This window comes from Orbicella franksi, chromosome 12, assembly GCF_964199315.1.
Source record: "Orbicella franksi chromosome 12, jaOrbFran1.1, whole genome shotgun sequence".
Lineage (NCBI taxonomy): Eukaryota > Metazoa > Cnidaria > Anthozoa > Scleractinia > Merulinidae > Orbicella > Orbicella franksi.
Genome location: NC_138156.1, coordinates 12857114 through 12876077, shown reverse-complemented (window position 1 = coordinate 12876077; position 18964 = coordinate 12857114). Strand labels below are relative to the sequence as shown.

The 18964-nt window shown below is 39.1% G+C and overlaps 1 protein-coding gene across 1 annotated transcript in view; it reads left to right on the top strand.

Annotated features, from left to right (window-relative positions):
* LOC145463982 (uncharacterized) overlaps positions 1-18964 on the top strand; it is a 126383-nt gene that overhangs the window by 13764 nt on the left and 93655 nt on the right. Inside the window, exons 19-34 of the mRNA XM_081447781.1 lie at positions 385-695; positions 806-933; positions 2398-2526; positions 2894-2956; positions 3478-3639; positions 3709-3813; positions 4006-4101; positions 4700-4825; positions 12353-12499; positions 13016-13078; positions 13257-13348; positions 15304-15430; positions 15862-16062; positions 17075-17200; positions 17603-17757; positions 18449-18587. Of these exons, the coding sequence (XP_081303907.1) occupies positions 385-695; positions 806-933; positions 2398-2526; positions 2894-2956; positions 3478-3639; positions 3709-3813; positions 4006-4101; positions 4700-4825; positions 12353-12499; positions 13016-13078; positions 13257-13348; positions 15304-15430; positions 15862-16062; positions 17075-17200; positions 17603-17757; positions 18449-18587 (2170 nt within the window). The remainder of the gene's footprint in view (positions 1-384; positions 696-805; positions 934-2397; positions 2527-2893; positions 2957-3477; positions 3640-3708; positions 3814-4005; positions 4102-4699; positions 4826-12352; positions 12500-13015; positions 13079-13256; positions 13349-15303; positions 15431-15861; positions 16063-17074; positions 17201-17602; positions 17758-18448; positions 18588-18964) is intronic.

Here is an 18964-nt window from a genome sequence, read left to right as displayed (position 1 = left end):
GTCATAGAAAATCCTGTTTAATTCGGTTTTAGAAGTTAACGATTCTCGGCTAAACTGAATAGCTTCTATCCCGGTTTCATCCTTTCTGTGTAAACGGAAAGACAGATCTGAGATCATTCGAAACCAGGTCGTCGTGAAAGCTTTGTTGTAGTAAAAACTAAGCGTTCTTTAACCTGCCATTAGAGCAGCTACATGTACGTCAGAGTTTGCGCACCATCCTTGTTCCTTTATGGTTTATTATTATCTCTTTGTTGTGTTTCTATCTTAGTAAACTTTTATTTTTGGGTTTCCTCTAATTTAAAGGTAATTTTGTACGTGGCCAAAATAACTCAAAATAACGTGACTGAGCTCCTTTAAGCTGCCGTGTATTCCGTCTCTTTGTAGAGTTCAGTCCATTGAGAGGCGCTGGTCTGAGATGAAAGATCGTCTGGAAACACGGTCCACTAAAGTTCTCACTTACCAGACTTTCAGCACATCAGACGGCAAGAAAATGAAACTGGAGTTACCTGTGGAGAAAACTGTTGTGTCCACAGAGGAAACAACACCTACTTCAGATTATCCCGACGAGGAGGGGGTGAAGACAAGAAGGAAAGTCATTACAATTACTAAGAGAACCTACCGCTCATCAGGGGGTACCCCAACAGAAACTAGAACAACTGTTGCTCGCATCATGTCTGCAGAGGGATTAGATGACGGTAAGAAAAGAAGATACCAAATCAGGGATACTATCAAAATGTCGGCTTTGGAATTTTTTGGAGAAGTGCTAAGGTGAAAGTTACGTTTCTTACTTTTGTTTTCTTCATAGACTCGAACGACAGCGGAGCCTCGCCCCAGGGCCGCAGTCGGGTGAAGATGAAATTCGACATGGAGGTGGGAACTGGGGATAAGTCACACCGGTTAGATGCAATGCTGGCCTGGATAAGAGAAACAAAGGTAAGTACGAGAGAAGAGTTACAAGTGAGTTCCGAATCAGCTACAGCCGATAAGAGAGAGTGACTTTTTTTGAAAATAAAATTGCTATCCAGCATGCCTTAGTGTTAATACTTCATGTTGCCATGCAACCTTGCCGCTGACCAAGCGTTTTCATCCGTGGATTAAGTAGATGCGAAGAGAAATGAAACGATTTTTTTGTTTTTATAAAAGAAAAATCCTCTTGAACTACCAAAACCGCTTTAAGATTTTCTAACCGTCAAAATAAATTTTTTTGTCGATGACTTTTTCTGAAGGTGTTTTTGGTATATACCCTTGCATTGTGAAGAAAATTCGACGAACAGATTGCTACAGTGCTGTCAAATCAGGATCCACAATGAGTTTAAGCAAATGTTTTGCTGAACATTCCCTGTATTGTCGATAACACGACAACAGAAAGCATAATACCATGTTTACGCAGATATATTTGAATCACTGAAGGTATTTGAACACAGGAAGTCGAATTTGAGTTTCCTTATAAACGTAGATTTTGAGATGAAAAAAATGCAGTAGAAATTATGGGAAGATATTATATTTACGACGATAGAACTGAAAACTTCAAATGCAACGATTTCGTCTCGTGGAACAACTCCTATTGGAAGAAAAACGTATTTCAAGATACTTCCACAGACTTAGCAAACAAGGTTTCTTGTTTTTATGCGATCTAGGCACATTTTCAAAATGTTCAAAATATTGTTTACTCGACCTATTTGCGGTTTTCCTCGGTGAAGTTGTTTATCTTGGCTGGGTGATACATAAGCAGCAGGTGTTCACTGCAAACGTCTCATTATTTCTTTGTTGTGCATTCATTTATTTATTCGAACTCACCGTTTTGGCAAAGACTGTGACAGATATAAATTTTACAACGGAACTGGCGACAATATGTCTGTGCTTGCACGTACGTTTGTTGTTCCAGAGAATTCACTTCCTTTAGACAAGTGTAGTATAATGCTTGGTTGCGAAAATATGGCCTGCTTGGATTCCAAAACGCTGTGTCGCAAGAAACAGGTAATTTGATATTTCCATGTTCAAAATGTTTTTCCTTAGCGAAAATTTTGAAGGTGTTTTTTTTTTTTACTTTAATTGAACCCCTTACATGTATGCTGCCAAAATAGGCTGCTCGGAATTAACTCGAGTCTAATTAATAACGAGTGTTTCGCAGTTGTGCTAACATTTAAATAACGAAATGTTAAGGATGTGCAGTCCTGTTTTTGAATGATTTATGTCGGGTCACTAACTTCTTGGGAAAGTGCTTTGCAAAATGGCTGGGTGAAAATTTATTATATGGTTCATTGAAGTAGAATAGATTTTATTCCAACATATCGTTGGACATCTTGTCAACCCTTTCCTCAACATCAAGCTCTACTTTGGCCACAGGGATTTTGTTAACAAATGATAAACCTTTGTCACCATTTCGGTTTTGCACAGGACGCCATAGAAAAAGAAGACTTTGGTTTGGATTTACCATCTGCACAGAAATACCAACAAAACCACCATGTACAACACGATGCCGTGCTGGCCTTCCAAGACGAACTGGACAAAATAAAGAAGCTGGAGGTGAGATTTGCCCGCAATTTTAACAGGATAAAGTATTGTACGAAAAATCTTAAATCTAAGACTGTCTGTTGCGCAAAAATTAACGGCCGAGTTGTATGTATCAATTCTTCCAACTGAATATCTTGCACTTGCTTTGGTGTCAATCCTGGGAATTTAATATTTTGCATCAAAGCAGTGTCCTGTCATTGATGATTTTCTTTATTCTTATCACTTGTCTGCTTGACAATGCAGTGATATTGTATGGAGAATTTACATAATGAGCCGACCTGGTAACGACACTCTTTTTGCTCTAAGAGGCCTTCAGTTGACCAGTGGAATCTTTATGTATGAGGTCTTAATCTGTTTCATTGTTTTTTTTTCGCTTCAGGCTGAGGACAGAAGTCTTCATGAAAAGATCATAGAGATCCACGAGGAATACGCAGCCCTTGTGGTACGTTCTTTTGTTGTTATTTTTTGGTACGTTCGTCGACCAGCCGGCGGCTATTCAGTTCCGAGCAACAAGCCTCTTATCGGCCTTACACAGTAGCTGTGTACAGCCCAAAGTGGTCCAGTGGCACTACCGGCGATTTTACTGCTTCCCCTGGGATAGGATGCTAGTCAATCGTAGGTCCTCCCCCCCCCCCCCCAAAATTTTGTGACTTATATTTACACTTCTGTCTAGCTCAAGGACCCTGAACAAAGGTGCGAATCTCAAGTTCAAAGCGGAGCCGCCGCTACCCCCTTCCCCCCCGCCCCTCAAAAAAAGTTGTTATAGAAAACATTGCCCTCAAGTCGAAGCGTCCCGTACCAACTTCAGTTCTTCTCCGACGTCACGCAATGCTTTTGGTCTGTGACGAGCGGAAGCCTGACTCTAGCTAAATAGTACTACAGTGATATCTATTTAAATTCAGAACATTTTCAAACGCGTTTTCTTTTGGTTTATTGATCAGATGTAACTTTTGTATCTTGCAGAAAAGTTCTGTGGATCGTATTAACCATTTGAAGAGTTTGGTCGCTTTCATGAGTGAAGCCACTAAAGAGTTGATCTGGATGAACCAACGAGAGGAGCCAGAGGTGTCACGTGACTGGTCTTGTACTGACCTCGACATCGAAGAACTGCAAGCGCACGGAGAGGTATGACTGAGGAGGGAGGGGTAAGGAGTGTAAACATGTCGCTGAGGATTGTTTTCCTTTTGATTTCAGAATCTTGAGTTTGATATTCGAGAAAGAGAACCACATTATAACATGCTACTGGCCAAAGGAGACAATTTGATTCAAACTGGACACCCCGCACCCGGTCCAATTGAGGTGAGACTAGAATAGAAGTCATAATTGTTACTAAAAAGCATCGAGCCATGGTCGAAAAGGAAGAGTATTTGCAACAAAGCCAGGGGACGCTGAACTTTAGCTAGCCCTCAGTCGCTCAGTTCTTTTCTTTGCTCTCTTACAAAAGAGGTTTTATTGATGTGTTTTTGATTGCTTTTCTACCTCTCTATGAAGGCGTACCTGAATGCCATGCGAAGTCAGTGGTGGTGGTTAAACCAACTCATTATCGCCTTTCAGCAGCACGTAAGGAATGCAGAAATGTACCAACAGGTGCGATAACTTTGTTATTGCCTCCACATGTTGACGTTCTCTAACCTGGCAGTGATCTATATAGCATCCATCGTCTTTTGTTGGTACCCCCGGCATTGTAAGAGGGGCGAATGAATTGCGCGCGCGGTTCATGACCCTTTCATCGTTAAAAAGTTGAAAAAAGAAAAATAATAACTCGCTGTGATCAGTTTATTGGATATATATAGGTCCTCTTGATTAATCAATTTATTTATTTATTTATTTTTGAAGCTAATTTTGTATCGTAATGTGTGGAGAAAAACCCCGGATTCCAATAACACACAACAAAAAAGTGAGACTGAAACTAGCGACTCCAAAAGTTCATATTAATTTTGTTAATCTACAATCAGTTGAAATTTCGTAGATAAATATTATCTTGGTCAATATAAATGAAAAAAATTAACGCCATACCCCGACTTCATTGGTGGAAAACATTGCGCGTTTGCGGGGCTTTTCGCATTTATCTGGCAAGGGGTGGGGGGGGGGGGGGGCTCTTTTCTCTTTTTATTGCTTCCGTGATCTGAATCTGAATTTCAGCTTTTGAGTGGTAAAGTGCATTTTTTATCTTCATCACATACAGTATTTCCAGGATGCACATACAACCGAGCAGAAGATGATTCAGTTAGTTGAAAGACTGAACACGGAATATGATGTACAGAACATCTCTGCACGTGATGCCGCTGAACAGGCTTTGAACAGCCTGACGGTAAGTGCTTGGGACAAAAAAAGAAAAAGAATTTCTAACCGATTTGAAAGTCAAAAGTGAACGACGCTTGGAATACAAAACCTTCAGCCGGTTAAATTCTCGTAATTACTGCAGGCCTAAATTTTACCAAATTTTACATTAGCAACTGACTTCTTATACTCATCTCCTTTGCACTTTTGATCTGCCACTACCCAACTCTACCCGCCATACATCCATCTGTCTCTACTTGTAAATTAAAGTTATATTTTAAAGAAACCTGGACGTCCCCGTGTTCAGTTAATGTAGTAGGAAAAACGATTCTTTTCGCATTTCCATGGTGAAAACGTAGGTTGGAAAGTAATCTTTTCCTATCGCTACTTTCAAAGGTTTTCCACTTTTTTGCGAGTATTTCTTATACCTAATGGAACCTTTTTGGTACGCGTCGACGGCATGTCAGGCGAGTTTGTCCAAGCCATGGTTCGTGTTTTGGCGAGAAGTAGTCGAACCAAATTACCAGTGGTTGACCTAACGAGCCTGATATTGCGGGAACATGTATCGGAAAGATATGGTTTGGTATTTACCGGCCGTAAATCCGGCCATATATACGCCCTAACAGTTGATACCAAAAGATATCAAGACAATAGACAAGGCTTCTGACTGACTCTTTTCGAAGCTGGGTTCGGAAACTGAAGGAAGTACATCGTACGTGGGCCGACCCAACTTTCAACGAAATCGTGGCAAATGTGAAATTGCCAGAGCTTTGAGTAAAGATTGTAAGGAACGGTCATTACCCTCTGCAGTTTTGCTTACATTATTTACGAGCTATAAAGTAAAATCTCTCGGTTCCTCTTGCATGGTGGTATAACTGTTGGACAGAGTTGTTAAAGGTTCTCTTTTAGCTTTTTCGGCGATTGTGCAACAGTGTATTTTCTTGGAAAAAGAAATAAGGTTTACCAAAACAAGACATATTTGGCATCTACTTGTATCCCTTGTGGTATTTTCAATAGGGAATCACTGTTTTTTTTGAGGGGATTGTTGACTTTCGAGATGGGGTAAGCAGGGTGCAAAGAAAACCAGTTTTCGAGCTTACCCTTCAAGCAAGCTGTCACAATGATGTACCAGTCCGAAGGTCATTCTCAGTAGCCTCTACCCCCCCCCCCCCCCTCATCATTTTTTTTTACTTGCGTGATAAATTTTAAATAATCAAAATGCACCAGCCCTAGGCTATCGGGCACGCCTTTCTTTGTGCGTGGGGAGTGGGGACGGAGTTGCCACTTGCAGCTTTTCACTAACGACAGTGAATTTTTAGCGATACCATTAAATGGGCAATAAATATGTAAACCGAACAGTCCTGTGTTGGATTGGTTTACTTGGTTCTGACCAATTAGGTTAATGGTGATGAGAATCTACAAACTATTCACAATCTGTGGACTAAGGAGGTACTGAGGTACCAGACAAGTAAGAAAACAGGAGTATCTCAATGAGGCGTTTATGCTCTTAGAGCATATGCCGAGTTAAAAATATTGTTTAACAAATCGACAGAAAAGAGAAAGAAAAGTTCTAGTTCCCGTTTTTCCTAGATTAACAACAGTCTCCCTTTGCCAGCAATAGATGTGACCAACGGACTATGTTTCTTGCCGTGACCCGCGTCAGACGTCGCGACTTATTGAAAGAAAACTCTGGATAAGTCTTAACATTACTATTCAAACGCTAATTTACATTTAGAAAGCACGCTCATAGCCGTTGCTAAGTTTCAGTGTGTCTATTAGTTGTGGTTTTCAAGTAAAATGAGAACGGATAGTTTTCATATAATCAAAACATCTTAACAGTACAATTGGAGCCTTGTAACTTAGGGAATGTCCAGTAGAAATTGTCCCAAAATAGCGTGACATGCTGTGTCAATGTGTGTAGGCGTATAAAAAGCAAAAGAAGCTCAATCGACTAGAACCTACTTTGAAATAAAATATGCGCCATTTTAGATAAAAGGTTACGACCCTTTCAGACTGACAACTGTTTCGAAGTCTCTTTCTTCGAAATTGAAATTGCAGTGCGCGTTCATTTTCACTTTTCACGCTAGCGAACGCCTTTTCTGTCCAATCGACAAGGAGCAGAGAGCACAATATAAGACAAACAAATTATTTGTTTCAGAAGAACTCTTAGAAACGACAAGATTGATTGGTGCTTCAATGGACTGTGAAATGTGAATTGTTCTTCATCTGGTTACCACTTGGAATTATATTTGCATAATAAACAAACGTTCAAATCTGTTTTTACCCCTGTTTATTTTATGTAATTAAAGTCTTTTGCTGTTCATGAGCTGCGGCTGTTTCCCTGACTTGCTTGATACTAAATTTAACTACATTTTCTAAGGAATAATGACATTAACGGGTGAAAACGAAAAACTGTGTTACTCTCAGAATATTACTAATATCTGATAAATTCCTTGCAAAATTTGACCAATTTCTTGCTTGTATTGACCGTATGTCGCGGTCATTTCCAGCAGTAATTTGGATCCCACTTTACAACAACTGGGGTTTTTATACCCGATTAGCGATGTGAAAAACAAATTTGTTGGTATTTTTGCATTTTATAGTTATTAATATTTCAGTGCGGTGATTAAAATTCAAGATCTTTGTCTTTGCGTGTCCGGTTTCAACTGTACTTGGCGCGCGCGTAAGCCATTTGCTATCGCTTGGTGTCCACTGTCTGTTTACACGTTTACACGGAATTTTATAGAGCTGAATTTCAACAAGGTAAACAGGAAGCTTGCTAACGCTCGAAAGTAACTTGAAGACCAACTCGAAGAAAGTCTTTCTCCATGAAAAATGAAGTGAATGATTGACCTGGAAGCGGGAATCCGTGACTACCTGCGGATGTTGCATTCAGTCAGGTCAAATCCACGTGTTTGACGACCATGCAGTCAACAAAAAAACACTCCGCTTCATCGAACTTTGGTTTTACAGCCGTCTGACGGGATTATAAGCGGAAACAAAACATATGCAGGTGTTGGCCAGGTTTGCCGTGCAATCGAAATAATCTTGGCGAGAACGCCATCGCCAAAGTCATAAAATGTGTGTCGTGTTGCATTGGAATCCGCTGCCACTTTTACTGCTCATTTTGTTTACATCGGCTGCTGTCGCTGTCGCGGCGTTACTTTCACTTTTATACTTCATTTACCGAGCAAGGAGCGAAAACAAATTACATGGACGACGACCGCGACCGGTTTCCATAAGGACAGCGAGTTCCTCACGAGTATTTTTCTCCAAACTGCTCTATCCTGTCAGTTGGGTTTCGCAAATGATCAAAAATCCTTGTACTCTTGTTTATTTTGCAATCAGACGAACACTACACAGTACAGCTACTGTTGTAAGATGGCGAACAACACAGCACTCCATCTTCAATCACGACCTATTGATTCACGACAGCCGATGGCAAAAGTTCTTGAGGGAAAGAGTGCTTCCTGCTTCGGAAGAAGCAGTTCATGCAGGAATTCCACTGGAAAGTTTCCCGATCGTTAGACAGTCACAAATGGGAACGATCATTGCATATTCGTTGGAATATATTCGGGATGTGTTCGCTCGAAAAGTTGATGAAAGCAGTGTCACTACACCGAAAGAGCGTTATGTTTTGCTTCTCCGCGGGCCAAAGACAGGCACCGAAACAGAGTTGGAACCAAAGTTTAAGGATGTTGTTACTGACATGCTCCAGTTTAAGCAGGTAACTCTGATCTTTCTGTCTCTCTCCGAAACGTTTTTGATTGACTATCTCGAGGTGTTGGGAAGTGTGGAAATTTTGCGGTCTGTCGCGAAAGTTGTTATTAGTGCACTCCGTTTTCCTTGTAGAATTTGCATTTTCGTAAATACTCCACGTTTGGCGCGGTATTTCGTTACTGATCATTTTGCCTAGATTAAATAGAAACGGTAATGAAATTTGAAAAATTGAGAAATCGATGTTTAATTCTTTTGATTTCAAAACAGTAGTTGCTGTGTCGTTTTTACTTAGATCTCGGTTGTTGTTAATGGGTCGAATAGTCGATTTGGAAATTTGTAAACAGCGAGTGACATGTTTCGCGTGAGTAACTTCCCGTGGTGTTAATTTCAGTTCTTTTCAGGCACGCGCGCTACTCGTTCAAATTAAGACAGCGAGTGTTTCTTGTTAATAGATTTCCAAGTATGGGTAAATATTTGTCGAAAGGCTGACTTACGGGGAGGCTTTCATTGTCTAGTGCAATTTTCCCACTTTCGGTCTTAATTAGAACAAAGTTATGCCTGTGTGTCGATGTTAGTTTGTCCAAGAAAAAATCAGTTTATAATTAGTTTTCTTTCTATTATTTATCGTTTATTCCACTGATTGACTAGATGATGTGCTTTGAGAAGAATTTTTGGAAAATCCTTGCTCTTGTTTCGATCTGCATAAGCGTTTTGCATTTAATATGCAAATGTTTTGTTTTGTCATTTACAAAAGGATTCAACTTAAACGTTTTAGGCACCAACATTATATTATATTCTATGAGAATTACCTTCTTTTGACTGTGATTTTAAGATGCTATTTTGCTATGGTCTAATAAGTAGTTTGGATAATATGTCTCAAACGAGGAAATAGCTGTTAAAATCATTTTGTTGCATTCTAAGCTCACCTTAATTTAAAAACTTTGTATCTCATTTAAAAAAGTTACTTATCTGTGACTCCAGCCACATTTTGTACTTAAATGTTACATAATCATTGCAGCATAAGTCCCTTCTTTCATTCACCTCACTGTCCAGCAGAGAGAAAGATTTGTTGATCTGTATTAACAAAGTCCTTAATCAGTGGGTCGTCAGATTAAACCTTCCTGAAGTGGCATTGTTTTGTGATCTTAACATGTATAATTTAACATTTTATAAAAGCAGAAGATAGCCTCTTTTTCGTCAATATCATATTGTATGCAGCATAATACAATTCACCAGGGGTGACCTTTATGCATGACCTTGAAAGAAAGTTATGCCCGAATATTTTTGGTGTCATTAATCTCCTTGTGTCCATATGCATGAATCAGCTCATTTGTTTATCATTAATTTTTTAGTGCAGACTGCACTATTGGGATGGTTTGGGGGCTGATGTCCACTATGGCAACAAGGCCATAAGGTGTAAACTTTAATGTTTGTTTGGTTAATTAATATCAATTAATTAATTAGTCTTCAGGCAAGAAAGTGGTTGGGGAGGGTAGGTGCCTGTGTGCACTACGTAAAAATGTGTATCACCTGCCTTACTGTAATCATAATATCACAAAGTTATATATTTGGTTTAGGAAACCTCTTGTCCTCCTTGTGGTACTATTCTCTTCAGAACAAAACCAATTTTCCCTAAACGCATGCACAGATTAGTTAGCATTCGTGCTGACTATATATTAGATGAAAGATGCATTTCATTTGAGATCATGTGAAGCGAAAATGTTGAGTGCTTTTCCTTGTGGTAGAACCCAACATGTAGGATGCATGCATTCTAGCATTGTTAGCGTGATATACTCCATTTTCATCCCCAGAGTCATGTGGTTCTTTATTTGTTATGATTGTGATATGACCGAGGACAGCAGTTATTTTTCGTGTAATGTCACTTCTCCCGTTTTAGCGCAAAAAACGCTACTGTGACTGAGTATCTTTTAGAATTACCCCTAGTTCGGTTCATCAAATATCATCTGCTATTATCAAACTTTGCCAGAGTTCAAATTAAGGATGGAAACGTTTTGCTTCTCCCTAGTGGCTTATTTATTTTTCTTTCAATTGTCCCTATGAAAGAGACCAAGTGTTCAAATATTGCTGCAGACTCTGTGGCATGTAATGAAAGCGTAAATTAATTTACTCAGTTTTTGGCGGGACTCGTTTCCCGATGTAGGATATATAATTTCGGTCAACTGAGTAGTGCAGACATTCAATACTTCTTCGTGAATGCTTCTCCATTGCATTAATCAATATCACTGAGGTGGCAACTGTATAAGAATGTGGTATTCTATGAGTATTTGATAATTAAATTACTTCTTGATTATCGGTGAAAAGTTTTCATAAGATGTTAAACTTTGTTCCATTTTGTCATAGGATATTTACTTTCTTCCGTTCATCTCTTAAGTTTTTGAGAAAACAAGGATTTTAAGTTACATACCTTTGCGAGGAAAACAGAAGTATCAAGTTACAAATGTTGGTGTGAAAATTAAAATTGTCACATTTGCTTCTTCAACGTATTATTGAATTTTGAAATGAACAAAAATCAGCGTAAAACACCAGCATAAAATGTGGAAGCTGTCTTGAAGTGAAGCCTTGGAGCCGCTTGGCTCATACATGTAGCTTCTGGAGCTTATCCCGGTTTCTGTAGCATGAAGCAGCTAGAAATATTTCTACTCCCCCTGGAAGGGATGGTAGTCCATCGCAAGTCACTCCCTTGCAATTTGTTAGGTTTCCTCAACAATTCACCAGTACCCATTTACACTCCTTGGTGGAGAGAGGCACTGTGAGAGTTAAGTGTCTTGCCCAAGAATACAACACAGTGTCCTCGGCAGGGCTTGAACCTGGACCACTTGATCTAGGGACAAGCACACTAACCATGAGGCCACCACACTGTCTTGACAAACAGTAACTGTAAGCTATTATTAAATATCGAATGAAAGTGCAGACATGAAACATACGCACTGCCAAGATTGTGACAAGGTTATGTCTTATCAAGGTTTCTGTCCGATCATATTCTGCAAGGGAAAAAGCCCTAGGTACCAAAGTAAATACAAACCGGGAGTGAACACGACATGTGTGACTACTGTGCCAGAACTATGCAATGCACTCTGCACTATCTGAGATTGTCTCTCTAGTTGGTTTCCCTAGTGGAGGCTCTATGTTTATGCAGCATTCATTTATGCCTTGCTCTTGCCAGTTTTGTGTTTCTTATCCTATGGCTTGCTTTTATGCTTAGTGTTTCAGTGTATCTATCTAAACTGGATATTTTAGGTCACACAGAACTCAGCGAGAATTCATTTTCAATACTTAGTAAACAAATGGTCAGGCAAGGTTAATAGGTGTGGCTTACATGAATAATTCAGGTCACTGCCATATGTTCTGAGTTTATCACAAAATTAACATTATTTTTTGAAATGCTAAGTAGCACTTTTATTCCCTTTAAACTGTATTTGATATTTTTCCTTTGTTTAAACGTGATGAATTATTAATTGGTTTGAGAAAGGAAGCTGAACATTAAACCTCTTCCTGATATTTTCTCTTTTTAATGCTGTGCAAAATCTGTAGGTTTTGTTCTCCCTAAAGTTGTAAATTACAGACTACTGACAATCTGCAGTTTGTCTACACTTTTAAAAGTGACTAAATTTGATTCTTTTATTTTAACCCTTTCAATTTGGCCAAGTTGTGAAAAGTAATTCTCCTCTCTGAGAATTCAGTAATATGTCAAGATGCTATATTCCTGATTGATGGCTGTGATGGTCACCTGACTGGCATCGCATTGATGGTGTGAGGAGAAGTTAGGTGTTGGCCACACTTGAAAATTAAGTCATTGACATGAATTTTATTTAACCAGGAAATGAAACAAGAACTAGTTGACTTCAAAGATGTCATAAGTTCTTTACAACTCCTGAGTAAAAAGGTGGTACCGTTGCCGCAGAGGAAATCCAAACTAAAGAGCAAACTTCTTGTTGACCCAGTGTGCAGTTACAAGAACATGCAGGTGAGTCTGATATACACTCGTTGTTCCGGTGTCTGTGCAAAATTTTTGCCTAGATCTCGCTGAGATCTCGATTATCTCGCTGAGATTGGCGAAATCTTGCCAAGACTGCCGAGACTTTGCAGAGATCTTGCCATGATGTTTGTATATTCATATATTGGCAAGATCCTGGCGAGATTTCCTATTTCTTGTCGAGAATGGCAAGATATAATCACCAAGATGGCTGGGATATTCCTATGATTTTTGAGTCTCTCTAAATCTCAGCACAATCTTGTCAAGATCTCACCAAGATACCAAAATCTCAGAAGCCAAGAACTCACCGAGATTCTCAGTGAGATCTTGGCCAAAATTTTGCATGGGTGGGAAGATAGGTTAGGAAAAATACTTTGCTTGTGGTCAAGGTATATGCCTGATTGTAGCACAGTTGGTGCATTATGTGTGAAAGACCTGCACACACATTGAAATTCATTTTTCCGGTTGTTTATGTTAAATATGTTTTTAATTAATTTTTTTTTTCAGAATATTGTCAACAAAGGTGAAGAGTGTATTCTGCTGGATAACTCTGAACATCACTCTTGGAAAGTATGTCTTGCATGTAATCAGGAAGTGATTCGTTTCTTTCTTTCTTAAGTGTATATTATTACAGACCTCAGTAGAAAATAAAATAAACAGAATAAATGAACAAACAAACAAACCAAAAAACCCTGATCGAAATCACTAATCAAACCCGTGTTTCCCTGAAACCTGAATCTCTTACCAGATCACAAATGCCAGTGGTAGACAGTGTGAAGTGCCGTCAGTATGTTTTGTTATTCCTGCTCCTGACGTAGAGGCTACTGAATTTTCAACAAGGTAAAATGATATAACTTATGTTACTTACTGTAAATCTGTGTTGGACCTGAATGATTCAACTTCCTGTATTAGGTTCTACAGGGTCTTTGTAAGATCTTCTTGTGTTCACTTAGTTGTAACTGACAGTAACAAATCAAATGTGTAGATGTTGAGAGAAATTTTGATGAGATGACTTACTTTGGCTGAAAAACTTGAAACATTTTAATGCGGTTAACTGCAATTTGAGCTAAGTTAAACGCGAAACAATGCTGGTCAGTGGCTTCCCCTGTTGTGGACATGCGCAGTAGTTGAGGTTTGCAGGTGGTCATGTGGTTTTACAGCTCGGCTTTTGAGGTCAGCTCATTCTCACGTGCATTCTTGCCTTTTCGACTGTGCTTGGCGACTTTGCTCCCTGCCTTTCCTCCCTTTCTGGTAAGTATGAGGTAGGTATCATGGTTCCACTCTTTTTTGCAGTGTGACGGTGCCTGGTGGTTGCTTTACAGGGTTGTCATGGTTACCCTACGTGCCCAGCTCTTGTGCGTGAGGCTCCACTATCTTTCCAGGCACTTTGCCCAAGCTCGTCTATTGTTGATGAGTTTAATTGCAAATTAGGATGAATCAATGTTAACTAATCTGTTATGTGCTTTTTTTTAATGCCTGTATTTCTTTTCTAATTCATGAATTGTTAAGAGGCTCTCACTAAGAATGGTCCACTCGATCTCTGACTCCAAAATTGATTTTCTTCATATATCTACCATAAGCACTACTATCTATCCTTGCTTACTAAAGCAGTTGAAATGATGCAAAGGTTGTTTCTCTCCAGTTTGGAAGAGTTATCAATCACTAGACAAGTGTCACTAAGCAGTGAAATGGCCATGATGGTTTTCAGTGCTCATTAGAAAACACTTTGTAAATAAAACCCCCAAAATGTGTACACATCTACCGTATTTACCCGTGTATTAGTCGATCCCGTGTATAAGTCGACCCCCAATTTTTGAGGTCAAAAACTAGATTTTCTTAATTTCCAGGTAAGGATTTCTTGGAAAACTTATCTTGTATTTCTTAAAATTATCTTTCAGCTACCACAGATATGTAAACAAATCACAGCATGTTTCAATGCGCAGTTTTAAAGCTTATTATGGCACGTATACGAGCGTTATACCCAGTTTAGCAACACATGTGCATGCAGACTTTTCGATGATAATTTTTGTAAAATGCTCACAAAAATCAAACGTAAGGATTTCAAACAAGCCTTTTTAAGTGCGAAGAGATTAAAAGTGGCTTTATAAGACAGGCAAAACACCAAAGAAGCTCACGACTTTCAGAACGATGCCATAAACAAAGTGCAAAGCGTGTGTTGGGAACTTGGTAGTCAAGCCTTGAAATCGGTCAAGTACTGGTACAGAAGTCCTCGCACTCGTATCCTGCCAGGTTACCAAGCAGAGAAGTTCCAAGCGCGAAAGATATTTTCTCCGAGCGGCTTTACCACAGCTTTATTTAAAGGAAAAATATTGGTTCTTTATGACAAAATTGAGCCAGTGAGTGTCTACAAGATCCAGGTTAAAATTTAACGAATAAATGTTGATGCATTTTAACTTGAAGCTCTGATATGGAGAGACAGATCGCTAAGCGAACGTACGTTGTAAACTGTGCTGCCGCTTATCACATGTTTGTTAACATTGAAAGACAATTATTATGCTAATTATTTGACTGGCGCTTGGATCTCAAGTTTTGACTCATGTATAAGTCGAGGGCGAATTTTTGGACTGATTTTTAAGTCTTGAAAGGTCGACTTATACACGGGAAAATACGGTATCAATTTGTTAACACTCCCAACTCCTTATTTATCATTTAGTTATTTTCTAGTTCAAAATCAGAGAAGAACTGGAGTGGACCGCTCTAAGTGAGAGAATGTCTGTTATAAGTTTGGTTTACCATGCTGTACCAGTAATTTTTCCTTGTGTTTGGTCCAATAGGTTGGAAATTCAGTATAAACATTTATTAACACTGTGGAGAACAAGACACTGGAACCTGAAGCAAGCTCTCAGCAAGGAACAGGTCTTTACAAATGTGAAAGTGATCAAATCCACCTCTCCAGAGAAGGTATGTCAACACTTTTCACATGTTTGTCAGAGTCAGATTGAGTGAATAAAGAATAAGGGGTGGGGTGGGACCTTTTCCCAGAAAGAAAAATGGTTCAGGCCATGCTTTTTATTCGGTGGACTTGGTGACCAAATTTTCAGGGAAACAGATTTCAGATATTCTTTGGGCTGATATTCTTGAGGCTGAAGGAGGGTGACTTGTGTTGGACTAGCATCCTATGCAGGGGATAGCAATGCTCTTAAACTGTTCATGCTATGGAAAACATGAGTTAAGATCTAGCAATCACAATAGTGGTATATTTCCCCCCCAATCCTCCAGATGGGAACAGACTTACATACAGTGCCAACAAAATTAAGGTATCATTGACATCATAGAGAATATTTATGCAATGTAAAACCAGTTATAACTGATCTTTTCATTTTTTTCTTCAGGGTAAGCTGTCACTTTTGGCAGGCTCAAAAGATGTTGACCAGCTTTTGAAAGATATCCAAATGCCTGATGATCAAGAAATAGTTGGTATCACAGAAAGACTAGTTGAACAAGACCCAGTGACGGCAGCTACGGTCTCACTAAGTGAACAACCTGTAGAAACCATAACAAATGGAATGCAAAGTGTGCAAACCCTTGATAAGGTACAGTGGGTTTATTTAATAAATGTGGAACGCAAGTCATTAGTCTTAGATCTACAATCTTGGCCAAATTTCCTTGGCACATTTGACAAAATACCAACTGGTGATGCATTATTTGAAGGTATGAAGTCACTATTCAATTTTCTGAGCCCCCGTCCCCGCCAAGCAATGTTGGAATAGTGGGTCTACTTTGGATGAACCAACATCCACATTGTGTTGGAGGTGGGGAGGGGGAGAGGGTGGACAGAAAGACCATAATTATGTTGGCAAAAGTGCAAAGTGTTCCAAGACTTTCGACCAGGATTGTAGATGGACATATCTTCTTTCTGTTGGGATTGATTTCAGTAGCAATCTAGAATTAACCTATGAGGATAGTGTACATGTACATGTACAATCAATAGACCACTTTACAGGTCTGTGTAATGTAACCAAGCCTATGCATAAAGGCGAGGCCTGGGTGGACCTTGCAGTTGTTAGAAACTACATGTAGTTTACAGTGGAGAAGCAGCAAGGTTTGTATCATGAGGCTTAAGGGCCTGATCACTTGGTGCAGAACAGTAAAATGGGTTATTTTATTTTGTTATGCCATGTATGCAGCTTACAAATATTTTTTATATATTCCACTCATGATCTGAGCACCAGGGAGGCACGGTGGCCTTATGGTTAGTGTACTCATCTCTGGATCGAGCGGTGCGAGTTCGAGCCCTGGCTGGGGACATTGTGTTGTGTTCTTGGGCAAGACGCTTTACTCTCGCAGTGCCTCTCTCCACCCAGGTGTATAAATGGGTACCGGTGAACTTAATGCTGGGGGTAACCCTGCAATGGACTAGCATCCCATCCAGGGGGGAGTAGAAATACTCCTAGTCGCCTCATGCTATAGAAACTGGGTTAAGCTCTGGACTGATGGGCCACTTGGCTTGTATGCAGACTTTCTTTGTACTCATAATCTGCTTATAATGCTTGTTTTCTACTTTTGAATGTTAATTTGAACTTTTGGCACTTTTCCTCTTTGTAGCAAAGTGCTCAGAGCACTCTAAATGATCTACTGGCCTGGCTTAACAGAGCAGAAGCCTTTTTGAAAACCAAGTCACGAGAGACTCTAAACCAAGGAAGCCTGTCCAGTACTCTACAGCAAGTTGAGGTAAAAAGCTTAGTGGCAAGACTCCTTCAGTAGTGGACAAACGTCCTTGAGATAGTGATGTAGTACAGTGCTATTTCCCCCCACCCCCACCAATACATTGTTGAAACTTTGGAGAAATTAAGGTACTAGTTTTCAACCCTGTCTGTGGGGTGGGGGCAGGAGCAGGGTGAAGTGAAGGGAAGTTGTATTCTCATAAGACATTTCAATTGGTTTGTGAGTGAGAAGAAAGCTCAAATTGCAGATTTGTCCTTCAAAGACTTTTGTCCATGATGGAGTCAACACATGCATGTAACTTTTTTAGGAGGAGAGGCCTTCAATTAACATACCAAATATGTTTAAACATTTTGGTTTTCTTTACTGACCAATGTTGCTGTCTGTTCTTTGTGTTTGTATAATTATCAGAATTTAAAAGAGCAACAGACTCAAAGAGCTCCACAGTACAACTCTCTGATGCAAGCACTAATCACCAAAATGGACCCGCAACTGCAAAGCAAGTTAGGTCTACTGTCTGAGAAGTGGATCAGAGTGAAGGAAGAAACGTACACGTGGCATAGAATGTGAGTTGGCAGAGACATCCTGATGTTTACTGTTAACTAATCAAAAGGCAACTGTAGATTTTGGCAGGTCAAGTCAATTTTATTTCAGACAAAAGTGCCATTGTCAATAATTTGTGTACTATACACAATGATTTGTTGAGAAACAAATATTCCATGACTGTTTTGCTGTCAAACCTAGTCAAAGATAGATCAGTTCTGTATAAAATGTTCAAATGTCTTACATCTGAATATGTAAGTTCTTTTTTGTACTTTTTTTTTTGAATATGTAAGCCCTGATTCATTAAGTGAAAGCAGGCCATACTTTGTTTGCATTTTACAGATTTTCCGAAATTATTTTGTTTCCCATGCTAGCATACACTGATTTCACATTTGATGCATTATGATTTATTCATTTAACTTGTTTATTTCGAATACTTTTGTTACTCACATTTTACTTCCTTTATTGCATTGTTTCTATTACTTGATGTGTCTTGTCTGTTATTTTTGAACGTGTCAGTGACCAACACGATAGCATATGCTTCTTTGGTCACTGAGCACATTTTGTTTTGGTTTTATTATTATTATATTTTCCTTATTTTAATTAATGAATTTTTTGTAATAGTGTGTGATAGTGAAATATGTCTGTAAATAGTGTCAATTAATAAAAAATCTGAATCTGAAAATCTGAAATCTGTATATTATTGTTTATCAGGCTTGTGTTCTTGCTGAACATTGCTGAACTTGTGTCAGATCTTGAAGATAGCCTGCGACGCGTTGAAATCATTCTCATACAACAGCCTGGTCTCACTGCCAACCTGAAAGACATTCAACATCAGATCAAAGTTTTACAGGTACCAACAGATAACAGCTGTTATTTCCTTTGGTCTAAGTTGACCTCCATAGTGAAACATAACTTCCACGTGATTTATAAGCTTTCAAATGTTTCTGAAACATGATTCCACAAGTTTATCGCATGATAAACAACTTAGATGCGAATTATGTCAAATGGAATAACTAAGTTTTCACATGGTTACTGAAACTGTTGTAGATAGCAGCACTTGCTGTTAAAATCAATCAATTATCTCCTTTAATTGGTTTGCCAAGTTTTGCCCTCTAACGTATTGACAACAGCATGACATAGCCGGGTGGCATATTTTTGCTTTAATCTACTGTAACTTAATGGGAACGTTGTTGAATGAATAACGATAGCAAATCGTATGTTTAATAG